Genomic DNA, 17439 nt, shown 5'->3' with positions numbered 1-17439 from the left:
GCTATTTGATTGCAGCCACCAGACTGGACAAGTGATAGTATTGATCATGCCAGCACAGCATTAGCTTCAGTGTTTTATTTTCTTCCAAACGCAACAAGTAATATACTCAAATATTCTTAAAAACTGTACAGAATCTAAAGGGAAACACTAGTCGTGTTTATATTACAAAATCAATTTTACATTAATGAAATAAACCCCCCAAGAAATAGTATGTACATCATACAGAAATCTACCCTTTCTGGAAATCAAAAGGAAAAAAATACCACATTTGAGATAAGGAATTTATTTCCGCTATTTAAGATTAAATCTCAGTTTTCCCCCCCCCCCCCCCCCCCCGAACCGGTTATAAGATTTCCCCCAGGCATATCTCAGATTGTAGGTCTTGTCTGCAGCTTTTGTTAAGAATGCTAGGGGAACACACCTGCACCTAGGGGAGCATTCAGGGCTTCCCAGCTGTAAGCTCATGTGTGATATTGCTGCAGGCCAGCAAATTATACAGCTGGTATTTTGTCTCCGAAGAACTGCACTGTTTTCATTGGCTTGGATGATGGGTTTTAAGGTATCTGAACACAAACAAGTTACTATGAGCTAAGCTATGGTGTGAATTTACAGAATGTCAGTTAACATACAGTAACTGATTGTGTATATGCTTGTAGCCTTTCCTTGCATTTATCCTGGAGCACAAGTAAGCTGTTCTGGGCCTAGAGCACACTAATCCAGGGCAGTAATTGCACAACTTTTATTTTTTTCTTATGATTTATTCATATGTCTTAACAATATTTTTTGGACCCTGGGTAGCAGTTAACTCTGCGCCCCATTAAAAGACACAAAACCAAGTAAATACCTTCCAATGGCAGAAGTTAGGAGCTGTTCAGGATCCACACAGTAATTTGCATGGTAAACTTCTAGTAAATTTGATCTTCAGCTAAATACACATAGAAACTTTCATAATAAAACCCAAAGCCAGCCGTAATGTCCATGTATCCTTTTCAGATGAGATGATCAGTAGAAGGGGTGGGATTGTGGAGGAGAAAGTGTAAATTACTGATCAAGTTAAGTATAAACAAAATGTGCTAGGTAGCAACAGTAACAGAAACAAGCATGTGCATTACTGAATTAAGACTTAAAATACTGCACAGTTTCTGTAGTATTCCAGATTTTAACCAAAAATTGAAACCAATTCTCTAGTATGTTAAATTTTTATAAAAAAGCCTTATTTCTGCTTTAGGTTAATCTTCTGTTAAACAGAAGAAAACTGTAGGAAACTTCAAGTGATTATTCAGGTGTACTGCTGGATAGTATTCTCCACTCCTTATGAAACTGATTATTTCCCCCTACCTGCTGGATAACTACCTCCTTTGCTAACTTATGTCCTCCTTAGTTAAGTGATACTTTCTAGATACTTCCTAATACCTTCTTGCTAAAAGCAGAAGGCAGGTGTTATGGCAAATAATGTATTTTGTTAAAGATGAACTAAAAAAATAAACTCAGATCTCCAAAAAGTACGTATCACTGACAGCAATTATTGGCATGAAAATAAACATCATTATTACAAAAATTTACTGAGATGTGCTGTAATTTAGTTTATCATTAAATTAGCAATTAATATATTTTTATAGTCTTTTCTTTAGACCAAATCAGAAGACATTAATGGATTGTTTTGGTTTTTGTAAAGAAAGTTCTGCACACAATATTTTTTAGAGTACTTACGGAATATTTTTTTTCCCAAAGAATTTTACTGAAAATAAGCATGGTCATATTTGTTATTGTGGTTTGAAAACTGCATCACTATGGGGTTACTGGAAAAAACGCTCGTTTTTAAAATGTAAGGCTACTTTCAAATATGCATTTACTTTGTAATATCTGGTTAGCTGTATCAGTAATGGAGACAGAATCTCACTCAGAGACAGAGGGCAGGGAAAAGACAGAAAATGAATTAAGTAAGCGGCCAGCAATGCACACAACATACACTTTGGTCTGGTGCTAAAAGTAAGCCAAAAACCACAGTGCAAGTCTGTCCTGGTATGAGACAAGAACTGGGTTTCATCAGATTGGCAATTATTCAAACCCAGGAATGGACAGCTGTTTTACAAAACAATTTGAGTTTCCAAACGCACCCCACCGAGGCAGCATTTTTGCGTTGTTTGAGCAATGGAATTTGGAGCATTCCATATCCTAAATTCTGACAAATAACAGAGGTGGATTCCGAAGACACTGTTGTAAACAACTACATATGTACTTTCTTCATGAGATTCGGGTAAAGATTTAAGAAAGTTTTGACGGGCCCCAGAGTTACTTTCATATGAAGTTTTCCACTTCTGTAGGAGCAGAATCTGACCAACTTATCCTGAGACGTGTCAAAATAGTTTAGTTCGTTATTGCAGGCCAGGATGAACCGAATTGCTGCACAGCTGCCTTCACCCACATCATAGTGCTATTATTGCACAGTTGCAGAGGCATCTGTTTCAAGCAGACACAGCCATCTCAGAGAGGAAGGTGGCAATGCAGGAACATTCAGCAGCAGAGATGCTGATTCTTTCCCCAGAAAGAAGTAGATTCTTTCCCCAGAATACTAGATCAATTCACAATGTCAAAAAAGACTGCTGAACTACATCTCTCCCAGATCATAAATACAAAAAAAATAAAAGATAGATTCCTTATGAACACAAGCTTGTACCTTTAGTTTTTTTCTTTTCTAAAACCAATTAAAAAGCCAGACACATTTTCATAAACGACAAAGGTAATAGAGCAGGCAGGAGTCACTCTGATCACATTGGGAACAATTCCTTTGTAAAATCCACGAATTCCTTCTCTCCTTTAAAGACAGAGAAAAACATGTAGGTTTAATTAATGTCTTTTAATAGGAATCAGACAAAACAAAACCTGGCATTTTTTTTCTCATGCTCTCACTAAGAGCGGTACTTCAGGTTAGGAATAACAATTTCACAATAATTTCTTACGACAGTGTTTAAAGAGCCATAATATATCAAATCTCAAAACATCATTTTCTTTTCTGAATATACAGTAGCATTCTGTAGGTCTGTTATTTAGCCTAGGGTTTAGGTGGGTTTGGGTGGTTTTTTTTGGTATTGTCTAAGTAGGAGGCAGTTTTCTGGCCTTCTTCATGACACAAGAACTGGTTAGAATAACTTAAAATTTCTGCAGCCTGTTCCAAAAAGCATTTACATATTTAATCTCACTGAAGCCAGCAGAGCTGAAAGGCTTGGTGGTTTTGGGTCATATAACAGCAAGTGAGCTGAGGGTCAACATAACTAAGGAAAGTCAGCACTTATTTTCAGAGAATTAAAGCACCTCCTCCAAAACTCTGACTCCACTGGCCAATAAATGAGAATCTAACTTCTCCCAATTTGAACTAGAGTATTCATGTTAGGGCTGTTAAAAAGTTTCAAAGACTTTTAATCTCAGCTCCCTGTGTTCCAACGAAGCCTAGGATGCCTGGAGTAGCCAGTATAGTTAACATCCTGGAAAGTGCTTGGGTGTGGTTTACACTACCCTCCCCAGGGCTCTAGCCTGCATTTGTTTCATGAGAACAGCAGTGGCCCCAGATGGCTGCATACATTCACAGCTTATCAGAACTAATAAGCCTTCCTATTGACTGCGGGCTGAAAGGCAAAGTGCTGAGACATCGGAGCTGTTTTCACTATGAATTGTCTTCCGTCAAAATAGCTGTAGTGCCTCTGAGCCAGGAGTGGTCCTGGTAGCCTCATTCAGGTGGCACCGCTTAATACCCTAGGAGTCAGCTGACTCCATTTATGTGTCTTTAGTAATATGCTGCAAACCAGAAACAGTGTCCGCAGCAAGATTAATATTGGTTGCATACTGCAAAGGTGGCCGGCCACCCTTAGTAACTACAGAGTCCTGCCCTGTGAAGCTGAGGGGTTAGTGAGAAGATATGCATAGGTATGAGGTAACCTTCTCTAAAGGTCCTAAGGAAAGCTGGGAATAGACTACAAATGCAGTCAAGCCCCAGGGTAACCTAAGGACATCAGTATAAACAGCTCTGGCTAGCTCACTTTCTCCTGTCAGGAATTTGGATTAGCTACAATCCCCAGCAGCACAACATTCCTGTCATATGGAGTATCTAAAGCAGTTCAGTTGAGGCCTTATTGTTTAAGAGCTCCCAAACAGCCAACTCAATGTTATTTTTTAATCTGTAAGTGAAATTTGCCAGGGAAGAGAGAAGGGAGACAGAATCGTAGGAGCCTGTAGGCTAGCAGTGACCCTTCTTGTATCTCCTCCTCTGTCCTTAGATTATTGCTATTAGTTGCATTTTGCGTAAAATGACTTTGTACAGCTAACATTTTGTTTGCTGTGAGCTGCACTGGTTCCACAAGTCAACATGGAAGCCAGCAAACATAGTTCTGATTCTGTACAACTCACTTCCTAAGAGGTAAGTTTTAATCCTGCATGCCTACCTCCATGTCCTGTGGATCACATCAAATACACCAGAATATGTATTATGTTGATCTTGAAGACGAGCTCGCACAACCTGATAGGGATATGTTGCTGACACAGCAAATATTTTGGATACAGCTGCCATCATTATGTATTCCACAGTGTTCTGAAAGCAACAAAAATTACCAGGTTTGCCTTAACTATGGTTTAAATTAGCCAGTTTCCCCCAAATCTTACTTGATTTTTAAATGTCAAACTAAACAATACTCTAGATTTTTCCCCATTAAAATACACACATTTTAAAAAAACCTGCAACATTTACTATATACAGTACTTCATTGTAAAATGTGTGTTGTGCCCTCTCATTCCTATGAAGTGAAACACTTCTTCCAAAACTATTACCTTTACCCAACTTGCACCAGACCAGCTTTCTATGTAAGTGTCTAAGACCACCACCCACATTTCCACGAAGTAAGACAAAAAAACCATTCCCCCCTCCAAAAATCTCAAAATGCTTGCCAAAATAAGGAATTAGTTTCCCTACAGGAAAACAGTGCTAACCAGTTGCTTGTTTCTAAAAAGTGAAAAAGTATTATTTCCTTCTATATATTCTACATTCCAATTAATATATCAATACTTTGTACTTTTGACTGTTCTATGACCTAGACAAATGGAATAAAATGCCACTTATTCACATGCTACTATGCATTTTTTATTCTCAAGAACCATACCAATTTTGTATCTGATACTCTGTTTCTGTACTTGTTGTATCTCTGTTTCAAATCCTCATATGCCATGAACTGAAGAGCTCCATGTGAAGTTCCAAACAGACCAGGCACAAATCCCTAAACAGGAATAAACCAAGGTTAAACAGCAATGCACAGAACCTATGCTACTTGACAGAGCTCAGCTTACACACGTACATATATTCTCCATTACTTCACAAATTCAGACTGCATAACTGTCATTGTGAAGTAGGACTCAAAGTTGATTCTGGGTTGGTATTCTTAACAGCAGGCATCACACAGAAGCGTAATAAATGTTACTTTTCTCCAAATAACATATAGGCTAAAGACACTTAATGAGTGAGCAAGATAAAACAAGTGGTCTAGAGACTCCACGTCACAGAGCACAAGCACAGGTCTTAAAATGCTGGTGTCATGGATCAGGATTGTAGGAATACAAATCACATTGCAGTCCTGCAAATGTGTTGCTCACTGCCTGCCCCTTGCCAGGGACTGGCACTAAGCTGTTGTAGTTCCCACCTGAGACTGGTAAGGCAAAGACAGAAACTGACATCTCAGTGAGGAGGCCATCAGGATTGGAGGTACAAAAAGTTATTGTGATAATGTCCTGAATAGGTAGGTATATGTGTGCATTTGTGTGTGTGTATATAAATGTGTATCTATGATATATATCTGTTTCTATATAAAAAAAATGTGTGTGTATATATAGAGTCATAGAATCATTTAGGTTGGAAAAGACCTTTAAGGTCATCCAGTCCAACCATTAACCTAGCACTGCCAAGTCCACCACTAAACCATGTCCTTAAATGCCACATCTACATGTATTTTAAATACCTCCCTCCAGGGATGGTGACTCAACCACTTCCCTGAGCAGCCTGGTCCAATGCTTGCCCACCCTTTCCAATTATTCCAAATATCCAGTCTAAATCTTCCCTGGTGCAACTTGAGGCCGTTTCCTCTTGTTCTATCACTTGTCACTTGTGAGAAGAGACTGATACCCACCTTGCTACAACCTCCTTTCAGGTAGTTGCAGGGAGCAGTACGGTCCTCCCTGAGTCTCCTTTTCTGCAGACTAAAGAACCTCAGTTCTCTCAGCCACTCCAACACCTCCATGTCTTTCACACACACACATACACACTTGCACAGTGGAAAGCTGAAGGGCACAGATGGAAAGCTAATTCATACAAGGACTTATGGATGATCCACATTAAATAAATTAATCTAAAATTCGGATCAGTTTGAGTACGTTCCTCACCCTGCTCAGAGCACATCCCAAGGCAGCCCAACAGAGGTGACCGAAGGTGTAACACAGCAGTCTGGGGAACGTTCCCCATTTGTAGAGGCAGTAATGGACAGTAAGAATGTAATATGAAAATATACAGAAACCTTTTCTCTCAAAAAAGTTGACATGAAGGGGGGAAACTGGTATTTTGGAAGGCAGGAGTTCCTTCAAGAGCAGGACTAGCTCAATTGAAAAAGAGCTGATAGCTGCATGGGTTCTGAGAAGCACTAATTCTCTTTTTGAAGAGTTGGTCACTTACACTGGAAAAATACAAATAAATGAGGAATTAATCACCTTGGTCAGACACTATTTAAGGGAGCCAAAAGCTTGCTGAAAAGTTGCAAAGGGACAACTATAATGGAGTAAGTAATCAAAATGTGGGTAAAAGGGCTCAAAGAACCAAAATTTTCCCAAAAATACTGCTATTGAACACTTCAACCTTATTTCCCATGATCTGTTCAGATAAAACAGGAAGTAAAAGATGTGGGCAGAGAGAAAACTCTCTATGAGACTAAACCAGAAGCCGAGAATGCTGAATAAAAACTCACCAACATACTACTAAGAGCCTGGAGAAAGAGAAGAAAAAGAGAAGAGATCCTGGTAGGAGCCCACTAGAATAGTTTAACAGGACAAAATGATAAATTACTTCATGAACTCCTAACTTGCAGAAAAAAAAACCCTAATTCTAAAACAACAACAGACATGAAAACTGTGCAAAGCTTCTACCACTTCAAAGATCAGTTCTCTGCATGCTATAGATTTCTTATGTTCACAATATTACAGCCATTCAGGAAGTGGTTTTTAGGATCTCTTTGATAAATGAGGATGAATTTCTTCTTGCAGTAGAAAATAATGGTCATGAACTAATTATCAGTGACCATGAACTGACAAAATGCATTATGAGCTAGCTAAAGTCCCAGAAAAAACATTTCCCTAGATGAGAACAAGTGGAATTAAACCAAACACCTATCTTTTGTCAACTGTGAGCTTAATCATAGAATTTCATAAAGTTTGAAGCCAAAGGGCCACAACAGAGGGAAAAGAACAAATTTGGTTTTCAGAAATCCTGGATCAGAAAAGAAAATTAACCAATTTGCTTAACAAATTTTGGAGAAAACCAAAATTATCAAAAATATCAAATAAAAAATTATCTGGGTCAGCAAGACAAGGAACAGTATGAAATTTATGTGTAGTGATAGCACGGAAAATCTTCACAAACTTTTGTTAAAAAACAGAGGAAGTAATTGCTCTCTACTTGGAAAGAATTAGAATGATGAATTTGTATCATAAGAGAATGAGGTAATATTTTCCCCACCAACAAAAGAAGAATGTTAAACAACATTTAAGAATGCTGAACTCTTACATTTAAGCCAGCAGATTTGGATAACTTACATCCAAGAGTCCTAAAGCATCTACTGATGATACTTGCTAAATGAGTACCAGCACGCTCCAAGTCTTGTGCTGATGGGGAAAGCTTCCAAAGACTGAAAGACTTTTAATGCTGGGCCAACATTAAAAAATGCAAGAAGGGCGTTGAGGCAACGGTTGGCCAATGTGCCTCAGTAAAATAAGAGTTGACCCAGGCTTCTATTGACCATACCAAACAATGTGTTCCTATGGAAAAATGTTTCAAAGCAAAGTGATTTCTTCACAGTAATGAAACCTCCTGGCTGAGGAAGTTTTTGAAAGATACTCCTACTTTATTTTCTCATTCTTACAATTTCACACAAAAATCTTGCCACAAAGTTTGATAGAATTTGATATTTATTTTTCTTCATGACTTCACATGACTGTGAAGATAAATTGTAAAATAATTTCACTTAGTTTTTGTTATTTTTCACTTTAATATTGAAAACATATCTTTAGAAGAGCTTTGCCTTGAGGGCTTGACAGGATCAAAGGTTTCCTCAAAGAAGTCCTGTCTGAATTCTCCTTTGGAGGATTAGAGCAATAGACAGAATTAAATATGTAAGGATAGTTTAGTGTCATCTTCACTTGGGTTCTCAGTGTGCCAAAGACTAGTAGTATCAGAGTGCCCTGCTCTGACAACTTGTGCAGACAGACACTGGAAATATGCCATTATCTCCCTATGCATCTTGATTGCATGATGAAAAATGATACTATCTTCATGTGAAAGTTACTTACGCTTCTGTCTCTGTAGAATCTGGGACTAAAGTTAAAATCAAGATGGCCAAACCTCAGTGGATTTTGCCATATACAAGTACAAAGACATAGAAAGGCACTTAGCTCACAAGCTTCACAGATGCAGGAAGGAAAATAGCATAAGGAAAAGCATAGAAAAATAAAAAAAGCTAAGTGCCTTTGACTGGACTGGAAAAAAAACTTTATCCTTGGAGTACAGAATCTTGCCTACCAAAGGTGAAATGACAATACAGAAGTGACCATTTTATCTATTTCACTTGGTAACGAGCACACATTACTGCTAGGATTTTTCTGTTATTGTTAGCTATTATTCTCCATCTTGATGACTCTGTATCTTCCTTTAATCTCCTTGTTTTCCGCATTCCTGTTTATTTTACTGTTGTCTGTCAAGCACTGCTCTATTTCTAATTGCTGCTGCTGCATCACCACTGAAAGAGAACAAAACTTAAAATATAAATACAGAAGCATGGAGACCAGGATGAATGTTAGTTGCATTCTTGATCGATGTTTTAGTAGTCAGCCGCTCTAGACTAGACATCTAACTGTTTCTCAAGAGCTCAAAGATATGTTATGGTTTTCTGGAAGTGTCAACTCCTACAATCTTCTGATTATTTTACAGTGTTTGGTTGCTCCTGCCTTACGCTTGAAAAGAACAATACAGCACTCCTAATGTGGAGACGGTTGCATGACATTCAACTTCATGGCAAAGTAATTTTTAGAGCTCACATCTCCAACATATCCATAGGCATGTTCAAATTAGATAACTTCAAGCTGGTTTTTTCCCTCAGCCTGGTGTGCAGCCAAACAGCTCTCTCCCTAGTATCTGGGGGACAGAAGCCAAAGGACAATGCCTAATGGATGCAGGGTGGGGAAGATCACTGACTAGATGATTACTGGGATAATGGGTGAAGGAAAGGCTCCTGGTCTTTTCAAAACTAGGCCAAGGTCAAGAAGAACAAGTTATTGAGGAATACAGCTTCAGATTGACTATAGTTTAATGAAGGAACAATACCCAAGAGAGCTAATAAGGACAGCTTTGATCCCTGCTAGAGACTGATCAATCCTGACATTCCTAGTCTAGTGCCCCAAAGGACTGAAAGGAATTGCTCAGACCAGTAACAGCACCTTGTGCAATAGAGAGCAAGATAGGGAATTGCTTGGACAGAAATACCATTCTTTAGAAGACTAATCTCAAATTAATCAGAAAGAAACAACTTCCAGATTTTATTCCCAACTTGTGATGGTATTCTCCGACATTGCCGTATTTGCTGTAAGGAACTCTAGCTGAAATTAAGATTATGAGGAAAAGGAAGACACCTGTGTGCACCACAGCTCCTGCAACTCAGGGCAATTACCAAAACTTCAGCCATCAAATTTCAAATATAACAAGAAAGAAAAAAAATGAAAACTCCCCCAAAAATGAAAAATGGAGGAAGGCTAAACTATGGACAAGTCAAAGATCCACTTGAGGAGGTGCCATTTTCCCCAGTATAGACAAGACTGAAAGAATCCTGAGGTTGCTCAGTGTACATAATTATGTAGGTCACTCATGACCTATTTAGGTCATCTTCTTTGCCGATTTAAGCAAGTAATTCGCTCTTTCAAAGAAAGTACCTGGTTTAATTCCCCACTTGCAGATTAACACTACAAAGAAGTGTCTAGTGCCAAAGGCAACATGTGCTACATGCATGAATAATCTGAAAAGTAACTCAGTGGAAGGACATCTTAAACCCTACCAGATGTGAGAAATTAGAACTTATCTACACAGAACAGAGCAGACATCCACGCAGGCAAATCAGAAATCCTGACAATTTCAATTTAGGAATAAATAAGGTGCCTTGTTCCTGGTGTCAGAATTTGGCTTTCATTGGTATGTGTCATACCAGGCTTTCAGCACAGGAATGATTATATTTTTTATTGCAAATAAAAGAAGTTAATGTTCAGTAATCAGGACAATTCCTAAGAGACAGTGTTCTTGTTCTATGATGGCATTACTTGCAGGAGAAGAGCCTGACTGAACTAAAATAGGTTTCTTCACACCTTCCAGGCACTGATGAATGCATCTCGATATCATGGCCTGAAGGAAGGAGGGGACAAAAAGTCCAAATCCAGTTGCCATCTGTTTCCCTAAATTAAAGGGAATAAAAAACCCACACATACGCAGACCATATTTAGAAGTCTGCGAATCTTATGGATCTAGAGATGACAGATTACAGACCTCAATAACTAGAGGGCAAATAAGCAGTTGTGAAACCGTCCATTGTGGAAGAAAAAATTAGCAACTACTTTAGTCATATGTTCTGTTCCACAAGATGTCAGAAAGACAGAGATAAGGGATGAAATGGAAGAAAGCACTAGCAGCAAGACAGATTACACTATTGCTGCCCTTCTTATCCAAATTCTAATTATAGGAAGATGCCAAAAAATTAAAAAGCAGCTTGTAGTTTACTCTCATTTCAGCATTATCACCCAATAGAAGACGGCTTAGCTATAAAGCTTACACTCTATTTTTCAGTGATTACTTACATTTCACCAGGATAATAGCTTTTCTTCTGATTAAGCCTTTTCACTGCAGTTCTTCATTGGGAAAGATGACTCACAGAGTAAAAGTGAGCGAGCTAATACAGAAAATGACTTGCATTTTTTTCTGTAGACAAGTATTTACAAGTCGCACCATGCTACTGAGTGGTGCCAGCCAATCCTGGAATTTTTCTTAAATTTTATTACCTTATATAAGCCACGTATGCCCTCTGTCTTGTATATCTTTATAAAAGCATCAAACATTCCTCTGTATTGCCGCTTTGATGGATCAACACCAGCGTTATACTGTAGCACAAGTCGTGTCTTCGTTACCCATATTGGGTTTGTAATGCAGAGAGTCATGGCTCCTGAGAACAGATGGACGTTACACCAATTATTGTTGCAACTTGTTCGGTCCAATGTAACAGGCTTCTACAATGACAAAACTACCTGTCCTAGAAAAGTACTCCTATTACTTAAAACAGGTGAAGATTACGTGCACTATTACTCCCTCCCTCTGCCTTCAAAGCTCATAACCAAGTCCAACCTGCTCCTGCTGGGGGCACTTCTGCAGAGCATACGACTTTTGCATACTCCTAGTACATCCTCTTTTTTTGCCTCACCTTTCCACAGTCAGTAGTGTAATCTGTAGTAGATAGGAAACATGTAACTTCTTAATGTACTCCTGATTATCTGCGTTACTCTTTGGGTATACAGTTGTTCAAAATTTAACAGATACCTCAGTCATGAGAAACCTGCTAATCGTATTTGACAGGTTAACAGAAGCAACCTGTTAGAGCTTTGTCAGTTATTCAAAGTACAGTTATAAAAGAACCCATTACTATTTTTCACATCAACAATATGCCTTATATTTCAACATTAAATGAATGCTCCAACATCCTAATAAAAATTCTTCTCTGTTGCCTAGATTAAATATAACAGAAAAGCATGTATGAGAACACATTAGAAACAACATTAAAAGTCTTGCGGATAGAAGTTGTATTTTTTATTTCAGATCTTTAGTTTCTAAGAAAACTTGAACCATAAAGACTTTCGAAGATCAGTGACCAATCCACTTATTCTACTAACTGCAACAGGCCTTCTCTTTTCCAGGTCTAAGTGTTAAACATTTAATGAGTTACAAGCTGATAGCAGCAGATTTATATAGTTTTCTTTTTGGACTCCATCTAGTACTAAATATGGAAAATGCTTCTACACAATGAAATCAAGGTCAAAGGGTACTTTGAGAACTGCTATTTCTGAGCAAAACTGAAGAGATCACAGTGATCCATCTACTCATCTTAGACATCATTAATTTATTTACAGACCATAAATGACAGCATTTGGACTCAAACACTTACACTTGCCACCTGTAAGAAAAAGCAGCGCTGACACACCTGTGTGGCAGGGAGCAACATATGGCAAGGCTTGAAGCAAACATTAATCTTCTTTGCATTTAAACTCACCAGCCTCTGCAGCTGACACTAGGTGTTCGGTTGCACCGAGACTTTCCAGCTTTCCTTCCTTCTTGTAAGCTTTGATGGCATTGTAACTGGAAAATGTGAAGTATTTTGGTAAAGGTGAAAACAAACCTCTACCACTAAACCCCCCCAAAATAAAACAACACCTCACTTAAGATCATGAAAAACATTAGGTGGTACACAGCCTTTGAAAACAGATATTTAAGCACACTACCTTTGTTTAGTTGATTAATTGGTCTCTGAGCAGTTAGCTCTTTAAAGTGAACTATGGTGATACATATTTAAATTGATGAAGTATTACTGTCAGTATCAGTGGACTGCAGCTTGAAACAGCTATTGGATCTCAAGAATTAACTTATTAAAAGAAACTGATTAGATAGCCTCCTTTTTATTAACAGCAGCACTGACAGGTATCTGTCTTCTAGCTCAGAAATACGTTGAGCATTCTTCTCTTGATCCAGTTTCCAGTCTTTGTGGATTGAGAAACTGTCAACAGGTACTAAAGCGTCAATAGGAACCTACAGCAAAGCTTGAGGACTGAAGTACCATAACAGAGTCTAGACAACCGACAAGCAAGGTTTGCATAGGCATACTAACTATTCCCTGAAGTGTTTCAGTTAATAAGGATCAACAGTAAGTCAGGTCACAGTTACACAGCTAATTAAGTAGAAAATATTGAGTATTAAAAAGTGGACTTTACAAGCAAAGCCCATCAACTCACAAGAACAATGAAAGAACTCACTGTCACTAAAACGATTAAAAATCAGTTAAACATTTAACTTTAGTAGAAAACTTTATCATCTTCTCCAATTCTTGACACATTAGTTTAGGTTTTTATTTTTTGTGAGGTTTTAAGCACAGTTTATTAGCACTTTTAGAGGATTCTTCATGAATGATGTCACCATCTCTCAAGTTCCTTAGCATTTTCACAGCATCAAGGGAATGCACTGTACTTGACAAAGTAACAGGTCTCTGACTCAAATTGCTTAAATTCTAAAAGAACAAACCATAATAAAGGGCAACAGACTTGGACGTACTAAAAGAATCACAAGTTCATAAGCCACATAGCACAATTTTATACCCCCATAGAAGATGCGGTTTCTATCTGCACATCACATTGCACAGGATATGACACATTTTACAGTTCTACTTACAAGAAAAAGTAAAGTCCCCAGGAAGCCCCTGCTCCCAACATGTTTGGAGTTACCCCTTGATATAAGCCTCGTAGTCCTTCATGCTTCCAGACAGTGGTCATACAGTGGAGAATTCCATTGTACTTTGGCCTCAGTTCCAACCCGTCACTTACTATGAAAGAAAGAAATTATACTGAAAAACATTTCAGGAAGCATGAAGTTCAGCTGTGTAAAAGCCAGCATAGAAGTACATGAATGAACTGCAAATCAACACAAAATATAACTGATCAGCTGTATTTTAAAAGTATTCTCTTAAAAGTATGCAAGAATTGGGGTTTACAGCTTTGTAAGGGTAGAGTTAAAGAATTAAAAAAAGAGGAAAAAGAAACAAAAAAAATAGAAAAAGAACTTACAAGCTCTGCAAGAGCAAAGTTCCCATCAAGGCTAATGAATAGACAAAGCTAAATAAATGCATTGCTGTGCATTTTTTGTGAGCAGCAGCTTTGAACTGAATGTTTTTGTCTTTTCTTTTTAGTGCCTCAGCAATTTCACATCATATTTCAAGTGGTAAGTATGGGGTCTTTGAACAACGCATTTCTACAAGGAGTTTAGACACACTCTAAATAACAACTCTTAAATTCAATCTTCCTCTTTAAAATGTTCTGTAAAGATCTGAATATTGTCAACAGGGCACGTCTTACTGATACCAAAGTCAGTTTTTACCAGAACACTAAAAGATTTCCATCAAAAATTCCTGTGTTCTCCTTCTAGTCTCACTGAACGGATTTGCAGAAAACACCAAATGCGTACTCTTTTCCCACCCAATAACCAAACAGCTGGTGTCCAAATACTCAGAAAACATCACTGTCAAAAATTAAAAACATATGCAAGTGTTTGTTTGACAGATTTCTTTAGAACACAGATGTTGACACTACTTACAGTGGTAGCTACTATTGTTCCTTCTGTAACAGCAAGAGAGTACGTTGGTTATTGATGACGTAAGATAAGATGCATGGTGCCATGACAAGAGATGACAAGCTAGAACAGGGTGAATTCTGACCAGGCCTTTTTCTCCATCAGAGTGGTCAAATACTGGAACAAGCTGCCTGAAGAGGCATCTTTGGAGCTACTCAAAACGCTTATCAGACAAGACTCTCCAGCAATCCAATCTAAGTAGACTTTATCTGAGCAGGGGGTGAACTCCACAGATCTCTTCTGTCCTAAATTAGCCTATGATGACAACATAGGAATGGCTTTCTTTTTTAATGTAGGCACAAAGCTAGATTGCGGTTTTACTGAAAATTAATCTCAAAGTTTTACAGTCAGTGTAGTTTTTTTATCCCCATCAGGATAAATCTTGGTAGTCATGAATTTCAGATGTGTTCTGTTCAGTGCCACATTTATTATTCATTCTCCTTTGAACTTGGTGCGCAGTATGTTTTGACAGACTTCAGGACTAAAGACAAAATGCTTTTTCTCAGCACACTGTGACAAGGCCTCAACACCTTGATAATCACTCAAAACTAGAACACAAATTAAATGCCTCTTTTTTTCCCTCCTGAACGAGCACTGCTAGGCCTTTCCCAAAGACCTTTCTGATTTTTTTTTACCATGCTGCCATTAGATCAGGTTTATAAACAATGTGGGAAATCAGAGACATGAATGCAAGTCTGTCTGATGCTGCTGCTCAGAATCTTCACAACACTGATTTCTGATATCAGCTCTTACTTTCTGGTTGAAGACAAAACATAGGAATCGTTATTTTCAACCCAAACAAGCATGTGAAAGTAAGTGACCTCCCGCGGCCACCTAACCCGATTCCCTGCTCAAGACAGACCTAATTAGATCAGGTTACGGAGGGACACGTCCAGTCAGTTCCTGAATGTTTCCAAGGCTGAAGAGATTACAGCCTCTCTTAGGTAACCTCTTCCAGTATTTGACCACTCTCACAGTGAAAATCCTTTTTCCTAACAAATAACTGGAATTTTCCATGTTCCTGCTTGTGCCTGTTTCATCTTGCCCTACAATTATCTCCCTCAAAGAATAATCTGGCTTCACCTTCTCTGTGTCTTCCAGTCACGTAGCCATAGACTGCAGTAATATCTCCCCTCAGCCATCTCTTTGTGAGGGTGAACCGATCCTGTTCTGTCAGCCTGCCCTCCTACGGCATGTGCTCCAGCCTCTTCACCAGCCTGGTGGCCTCCACTGGAATCATGCCAGTATGTCAATGTCTTCCTTGTGCTGATGAGCCCCAAAGTAGACACAGTACTTCAGATGTAGCCTTACAAGTGCAAAATAGAGAGAAAGGAACACTTCTGCTAACTACATTCTTAGTGTAGTTAACAGACCAGGATGTGCCCACACCAGGATATGCAAGAAAATGTTTAAATCCCACTTTGCAAAAAGTCTGTTTGGAAACATAATCCCTCAAATTTTGTAAACCACCTTTGCGATCATCATTTGTTTCTGAGATCTTAAATAGCCATGTAGCCGTTTAAGGCTACATACAGCAAAAAGTTTTAACCACTATAAAAGAGAATATGATAAAAGGGTGATGGGTTTCTCATAATAACAGAAAAATCAATAGGGAGAAGCTGACATGTTTCCCTGGGGAAAAATCAATAGGGAGACGCTGATGTTTCCCTGTGGAAAAACACACAAGAGCTTTCTGCAAAACCTTTCTACTACCACTGCTGTTAAGCACTACTGTTAATAACCAAGATTATTATAAAACTACTGTTATGCTTGAGTCTTGAAAATCTTTGTCATAAAGGTGAACTTTGAACCCTGAACCTTTGAATCTGCCTCTTAAGAACAGAGGATCTTGCCGTGCGCTATGGCACTGGTGGCCGTGAGAGGGAAAAGCCTGGCCAGCTCCCCGATCTGCCTGTGAAAGCCTGAGGCACAGAGCATGTTCGTAGTCCCTGGCGACGAGGGGAAGGTTGGCGGTGGGACAGGGGGGAAAAGAGCGGCAGGCCGCCCCTTCCAGCCGCGGGGCTGCCCGCCCGGCCCCGCTGTCACGCAGCCGCCCGCAGGCCTGGGCAGAGCCGGGCAGCCTCCCCTGGCCTGCACCCCGCGCCCCAAAAGGAGCCGGTGGGTCTCTGGCTCGAGAACGGCGGCCCCGTGAGATTCCCAGCGCAAAGCACCGTCTGCCTCCGCAGCCCCCAGCCCCGGGGCCGGGCTCGGGGACTCCCCCTGAAAGCACACCCGCCGCCTCAGCAGGCGGGGGCCGGGCCCTGGCCCGGGGCGGGGGGCGGCCGCCACCGCCGCCTCTGGTGGCCCCGCCCGGAGCACCGCGGCCTTACGGCGAGGGCCCGCAACCGGCCCGGCCCGGGGTGCGCGGGTGGCCGGTGCGGCCTCACCTGCGAAGCGGATCTTGACCAGGTCCAGCGGGTGGAGCACCAGGGTGGAGATGACGCCGCCGCTCAGCCCCGCCGCCAAGTTCTCCAGCTGCACGTGGCGGAAGAGGGACCGCACGGGCGGCGGTGCCGCCGGCTCCCCCACGGCGCAGGCGGGGCCCTGGGCGCTCATGGCTAACGGCGGCGTCGGAGCGCGGCCCGGGAGCGGGGTTCCCTCCGCCCCGGTGCCTCCGCCCCGCCCCCCCGGCCCCGGTGCCTCCGCCCCGCCCCCCCGGCCCCGGTGCCTCCGCCCCGCCCCCCCCCGCCCGCTGCAGATTGGCAGCCGGGCCCGGCGGCGCG

General features: G+C 40.3%; 1 protein-coding gene across 1 annotated transcript; it reads right to left on the bottom strand.

Moving 5' to 3' along the window:
• Positions 1-60: 60 nt before the first annotated feature.
• On the bottom strand, positions 61-17354 carry SLC25A32 (solute carrier family 25 member 32). The gene is made up of 7 exons (XM_055798699.1): positions 17104-17354; positions 13763-13913; positions 12594-12679; positions 11335-11495; positions 5148-5261; positions 4437-4582; positions 61-2815 (listed from the first exon to the last, which is right to left on the bottom strand). The coding sequence occupies exons 1-7, from the start codon at positions 17270-17272 to the stop codon at positions 2680-2682; spliced, it is 963 nt and encodes a 320-aa protein (XP_055654674.1). The 5' UTR covers positions 17273-17354; the 3' UTR covers positions 61-2679.
• Between the last annotated feature and the right edge of the window lie 85 nt (positions 17355-17439).

Source organism: Falco peregrinus, chromosome 3, assembly GCF_023634155.1.
Source record: "Falco peregrinus isolate bFalPer1 chromosome 3, bFalPer1.pri, whole genome shotgun sequence".
Classification (NCBI taxonomy): domain Eukaryota; kingdom Metazoa; phylum Chordata; class Aves; order Falconiformes; family Falconidae; genus Falco; species Falco peregrinus.
The sequence above is the reverse complement of the archived record's forward strand: the minus strand, read 5'-3'. Positions and strand labels throughout refer to the sequence as shown.